We start from the raw sequence: 5,863 nt of genomic DNA, 5'->3' as shown, positions 1-5,863 counted from the left end.
AGATCTGAACCTATTATGTTTTCATCAATATATGAGAGTTCATGATCCTATCTTGCAAGTCTATAGTCACCTGTTATGTGCTATGATCTGTTAACCCCGAAGTGACAATAATCGGGATACTTACCAGTGATGACCATAGTTTGAGGAGTTCATGTATTCACTATGTGCTAATGCTTTGTTCCGGTACTCTATTAAAAGAAGGCCTTAATATCCCTTAGTTTCCGTTAGGACCCCGCTGCCACGGGAGGGTAGGACAAAAGGTGTCATGCAAGTTCTTTTCCATAAGTACGTATGACTATATTCGGAATACATGCCTACATTACATTGATGAACTGGAGCTAGTTCTGTGTCACCCTATGTTATGATTGTTACATGATGAACCGCATCCGGCATAATTCTCTATCACCGATCCATTGCCTACGAGCTTTCCTTATATTGTTCTTCGCTTATTTGCTTTTCCGTTGCTATTGCTATCATCACTACAAAATACCAAAAACATTACTCTTGCTACCGTTACCTTTTGCTACCATTACCACTACTATCATATTACTTTGCTACTAATCACTTTGCTGCAGATACTAAGTTTCCAGGTGTGGTTCAATTGACAATTCAGCTGCTAATACTTGAGAATATTCTTTGGCTCCCCTTGTGTCGAATCAATAAATTTGGGTTGAATACTCTACCCTCAAAAACTGTTGCGATCCCCTATACTTGTGTGTTATCAATATTCTTTGGCTACCCTACAAATTTGATTATCATTCTTCATGATCAACATTCTTGTTGAAAAAAATATCGCACGTCTTTGCGTTAATTATATAATCTCTTATCTAAATGCCCACTTTCTCAATGCATAGCGCCCAAATGATTATAATCTCAAATTTTAGTATTTGAAAAAAAATATACAGGCAGGCTTCGGCCCGTTGTAGTATGTGTCAAATATACAACCGTTTGAATTTTTTCTAATCATATTGTTATAGTATAATCTAATCAGAAATTAGAATCACCTTGTTGGACAATGGATTATTTAAAAGGTTAATCACCATTCTCCATACACACATACAAGTACCATTGAATAAAGATCCATTTATGTATCAGCAATAATAGAGAACTATTACTATGAGAAAATCAAGTGTGTTTCACACAAGTGATAAGATGCCAGATGAGAAAATCAAGTATCAACATTTATATATCTCCAGCCAATTGAAGATAATGTCATGCAAACCAAACCATGCCTTCGCTCTTTACAACAAGGATTCCTGCCAAGCAAAGCAGAGAAGTGCAGAATAAGGAATTTTGTTTATAGAGCTATCCTCCAATTCCTAAAACACATATAAAAGTCATGCAGGACACACTTTACATTTTCAGTGTTGGCACTGCAGAAAAAGCATATCATGATTTCCCTATATACTTTCCTGGCGCATATATACGGAACTCCTAACCCAAACTTACCCAAGGAATTGTAGGTTCTTATTAACAAAATTCCATCAGACTATCAGAATGGACAAATGAGGAATTTTTTTATTTAGAGAACCTCACATCGACCATCAGACATGTCCCAATTTTGTGAAAAATAGCAGATCATTAACAAGCTCACAGAACATTGTTTATCAAGCTCCAAATTATGAATGCGAGGGGAGCTCACAGTACATGTTTTCCCCGCTGGTTTTCCAACTGGCCAGTCGTCTGATGGTACCAAACCAATAGCAATACATAATAAGACTTGTTGGTTGATGCAACCAAACTAACTACAATACATCCTAAGCCAAGTCGGTTGATACACCATAAATCGGCTGCAACTCCAAATAAGAAAATGTTCAGACAGAAAAAGACAGCAATGAACTTGAGATCTTGCCTGCACCTTGTCAATCTCCTCCGGGACTTGTTGAAGTCTTTGAGAATTGTAAGCACTTCACGCGGAGGAAAATAACATTCAGGCAAGTCTCCGTCACTAAGGGTGTGTTTGGTTGCAGTCATCAACTGGAATGTCATGGGTCGGACCCGTTTCTAGGCCCCGTTCTGGTGTTTGGCATAGAGCTGGAACGGTAACCGACTAGTTCCCACGAACCAAATATTCCTCTCAGATGCGGAACACGCTCATACTTCCAACTCGAGCGGACCACATGAAACCGGTCGTTCTCCTCGCACTCCCGCAACTCTATCGCCTCTCCCTCTCTCGACACGAGTGGCAGCGGGTAGCAATAGGCGGCGTTGGAGGGAGGAGAGCAACGGCGGGCACCGAGAGATGGCGCTGGATGGAGGCGAGCCACGGCGGGCACCGAAAGACGGCGCTGGATGGAGGCGAGCGACGACGGGCACCAAGAGACGGCGGCTAATGGAGGAGGGCAGCGGCGTAGATTTGTACCAGAGTGCACGAGCAGCTCCTGCATGGCCTCATGCATCACGAGACGGCCGCGCTGGATGGCCGCGAGCGACGGCGTTGATCTGTAGTATGCGCAGCTGTGCGGCCTTGTGCACCGCTCGGCGTGGTCTTCGCGCCCAGGTGTCTCCAGTCCTGTGCCGGCGCCCAGCGAGCCCAACCAGTGCGCCGACGATTGGGGCTAAGGCCTGTACTGTTGAGCTCCCCATCCAATTCAGTCTTTGTCTTGCCGAGATCAACCATTTGACTGAAACCAGCTGTATTTGGTGTTCTGAAATCTGATTCAGTGTATGCACCGCTCTTTTCTAATTCAGCTTAATCTTGCCCATATGTGTGTGCCAATGCATCCGATGGTTTTTGATTGACTGAAATCCAGTTCAAAGTTCAATATATTCTACATAATCACAAGCAGACAAGTGTAGGGATGAACAAATCCATTTCATCAGATATCTGAAACCAAACACTAAAACATAACCATTCCATTCCTTAGATTTGCATATACCGAACACAAGGATGGAACCGACCCATTCTACTAGAACGGAACCATGACATTCCATTCCACTTCGTTCCCTAACCAAACGCACCCTAAATCAGTGCATCCACCAAGTATAAAAAAAGGTTCCCAACTCACCTCCACGGCAAACTCAAAGGAAATAATGGATTTACACAGCTTTAAAGTAGGCTTTTCTGAAAACAAACTCAAAATTGAATTAGACCACAATTTACAAAATTAAGGTAACTGGGAGAAAGATATGACAAAATTCCTGAAATTCTCATAACATTTGTATTGTGAATGACAATAGAAAAAAGAAAAGAAGATCTGAATAACATTAATTGGAAGGATAGAACAACATTTGCTTCAAATGAAATAAGCTAGTTGAGGCTGCAAGAACAACATAGAAGCTAGCATGGCTCTAGCAACTACTAAAGTACATTTTAGGCAAGCACGCCTGACCAGCTACAGACCATTTAGTCGCTAGTGCTAAAAGAGATATACCTCAGAAACGCAGACCCGCACGTATCCTTGTGTTCTTGGCTATTCGTGTACCTGCCCTTTGTCCAGATGGTCTTCTTCATGTTGCACGGTCCAGCGCACTCGGGGCTCGCTGGCGCGTTTGCCATTAGCTGCTGATCCTCCTAAACCACACCTCCAACCATTATAAAAGAACAAAATGATCCAAGCTCGACGAAAATATGAATTGGTTTGTTACAAATTATGTGAAAATGCACATGCACCAAATCATGAAGAAAGTGAAAGGCAATTGAAAATGCAAAGACTCAGTATCACACATCAATTCAACATGAGTACACACGCATAGTTCATATGATGGACATGAGAATAACTATACACAGAATCCAGCTTCTAATTTTGAACTAAAACGCTAAATTGGAATGTATGAACGGAACGGGAATTCCAGCTGGAACCTTCATAATTTAGAATGTGGCGGTTGGGTGTAGGAAGAGCTAAAACAATTGATATATCCAACAGAAAGTATTGATTGGCATATTTCATGCTTTCTAATTATTTTTCTTGCCCTATCCATGGGTGTGCTGATTGGGCAAATCATAACATACAAGAATCCAATACAGGCCAACGTTCAAAGAAGCATGTACTAATTTAGCTTGTAGAAATTCAGAAAAACATGTGTTGAAGAAGCTAGCTCACGAGAAAGCATGCCGCTAGGTGGCAAGGGGCTTCAACGTGGCGGTGGCGGTGGTCAAGCAGAGGAGTGGAGGGCGGAGCGGCAGCCCACACTCACGTACATGGGTATTTCTTGTGCTTGAAGACCATGTTGCCTCATCAAGTTTACAGACTCATGGCAAAGAAGCATCTGTATGACCTTTATATCTCGAACCTGCACAAGAAAGGTTAATATGCAAATTTCTGCCATATTTCTTTGTTGGGTTCTAAATCTGACATTGACAGACAACATAAGGTTAATAGGCTCACATATCCTTGCTAGGGAAGAAGTGGTACCATACAGGAATAGTAGGAAATAAGTTAGAGAACACTAATAGACTAAGAGTACATATAGCTTGCACATGCATGGACTCACACTCAGCATCAAGGAATAAGATAGCACATAACTGCATGACGAACAAATCAGCCATGCCCATCTACTTCCCTCATTGCTTGCAGGAAATGTCATGTCAAATCCATTCAATGAACACATAACTGAATTGTGCAAATTCAAGTGAAGTGAAAAACACAAACTTCCAGGTTTATCAATTCACTAAGTTGGCAGGCATTATAAGTCTCACACCGCCCTAAACAATTTACTAAGCACGTACATTATAGCTTCAATGCATTGGACAGAAAAACAAATTACCTTCTTCGCTGCGACGCTGCATTTAAGTCTCACGCCCACTCATGGCGACAGAAAAAAAACACAATAATTTAAGCAAAAGAGAGTGAGGGAGAGAACCTTGTAAGAAGCGGACGCCGGCGTCGAGGAGCTGCTGGGACCAAGCGGAGGAATCGCGCAGGTCGAGCTGTCGAGGGAGCAGACCTCCAGGGCGCCGCGGCGGATCAGCTCCAGGCATAGCGCGGCACCGACGAAGCCCTGCCCGACAGTCACCGCGAACCGCACGCCCTCAATCCCCTCGTTCTCGCTCAGATGCATCTCGGCTGCAGCTTTGGGTGTGGGGCTATGGGGCGGCGTGGCGGATCATAGCCACCGCAGCGGGGCTTGGCCGGCGATGCGGCGTGGCCGTGGAGGTGAAGAGGGAAATAGGGGAGAGATGGCGTCCATCGCGCGGGGCGGCGTCAGAGGGTAGGAGGCGTCTATGGGGAGAGGGGAGCACAGCGGTGGGGAAGGAAGGCGGGGGCGCAATTGGGCAGTGGATAATTTGTTGGGTTCAGATGCTTTTAGCAGCGTGATGTGCGGAGGGGTAGGACGTGCGCGGGGTAGTCTGCCTGGCAGAACATTTAATTTGGAGCGTTAGTTTGTGTGACAGACCTGGGATGTAATATGGATTGTTGGATATAATTTAGTTTGATTGATCTAACGACTCTGGTACTTCTGTGTACATTTTGTTGTGTGGCTTTAAAGGGAGTTATGTTTGCTTTTTTAATAATAGTATACATAACTGTGGGAGAATTTATAGAGATATAACACAAGCTATCACAGGGAGCATTCACTTTCCTGCTATACATTATTTTGCTCTCTTCATAGGTAGATGCATTAATTATAAAGACGAGGCATGTCACATATGTGTCCCTGACCTCAGTATTCTTAGGAGTGCTGTGTTAGGAGACAAATCTTATAATTTGAAAGCTATTGTTGCACGTAGGTTGCATCTTAATAGGTTTAATGAAGATTTCTTTGGTGGAATTTATGCAACCCGCATAGCTAATTTTATTGGTATAGCCATACGTGAAGATGATATTGAATTACCTCGTGCTTACCTAGACTTTAATGCTATGGTTCACCACCAGTTTGTCGAGAGGAATGAATCATCTCTCCAGTATCGTTTAATTTTTAA

The 5,863-nt window shown here is 43.2% G+C and overlaps 1 protein-coding gene across 9 annotated transcripts; it reads right to left on the bottom strand.

Annotated features, from left to right (window-relative positions):
* Positions 1-937: 937 nt before the first annotated feature.
* LOC125551676 lies at positions 938-5,234 on the bottom strand. 9 transcript variants are annotated; one of them, XR_007303016.1, is made up of 4 exons: positions 4,044-5,234; positions 3,009-3,514; positions 1,859-1,907; positions 938-1,256 (listed from the first exon to the last, which is right to left on the bottom strand). XR_007303016.1 is itself a non-coding variant. In XM_048714956.1 (3 exons), exons 1-3 carry the CDS (start codon positions 4,999-5,001, stop codon positions 2,762-2,764), a joined length of 348 nt encoding a protein of 115 aa, XP_048570913.1. In that variant the 5' UTR covers positions 5,002-5,234; the 3' UTR covers positions 938-2,761. The 9 variants fall into 9 exon arrangements, 3 of the variants coding, with proteins under 3 accessions (XP_048570913.1, XP_048570912.1, XP_048570914.1); XR_007303013.1 differs by having other exon boundaries at positions 1,859-3,514; XR_007303015.1 differs by having other exon boundaries at positions 938-1,907.
* Positions 5,235-5,863: the final 629 nt, after the last annotated feature.

Source organism: Triticum urartu, chromosome 4 (genome assembly GCF_003073215.2).
Source record: "Triticum urartu cultivar G1812 chromosome 4, Tu2.1, whole genome shotgun sequence".
NCBI classification, from domain to species: domain Eukaryota; kingdom Viridiplantae; phylum Streptophyta; class Magnoliopsida; order Poales; family Poaceae; genus Triticum; species Triticum urartu.
The sequence above is the reverse complement of the archived record's forward strand: the minus strand, read 5'-3'. Positions and strand labels throughout refer to the sequence as shown.

What these genes read in the sequence shown, in the direction of transcription:
- LOC125551676 (XM_048714955.1), bottom strand. Translation starts at nt 5,001, where the DNA reads ATGCATCTGAGCGAGAACGAGGGGATTGAGGGCGTGCGGTTCGCGGTG. An exon ending in CGGCGTCCGCTTCTTACAAG is followed by an intron (nt 3,515 to 4,803) that starts GTTCTCTCCCTC and finishes GGTGTGGTTTAG; the next exon opens with GAGGATCAGCAGCTAATGGC. An exon ending in TGCGGGTCTGCGTTTCTGAG is followed by an intron (nt 1,257 to 3,374) that starts GTATATCTCTTT and finishes TTTGCTTGGCAG; the next exon opens with GAATCCTTGTTGTAAAGAGC.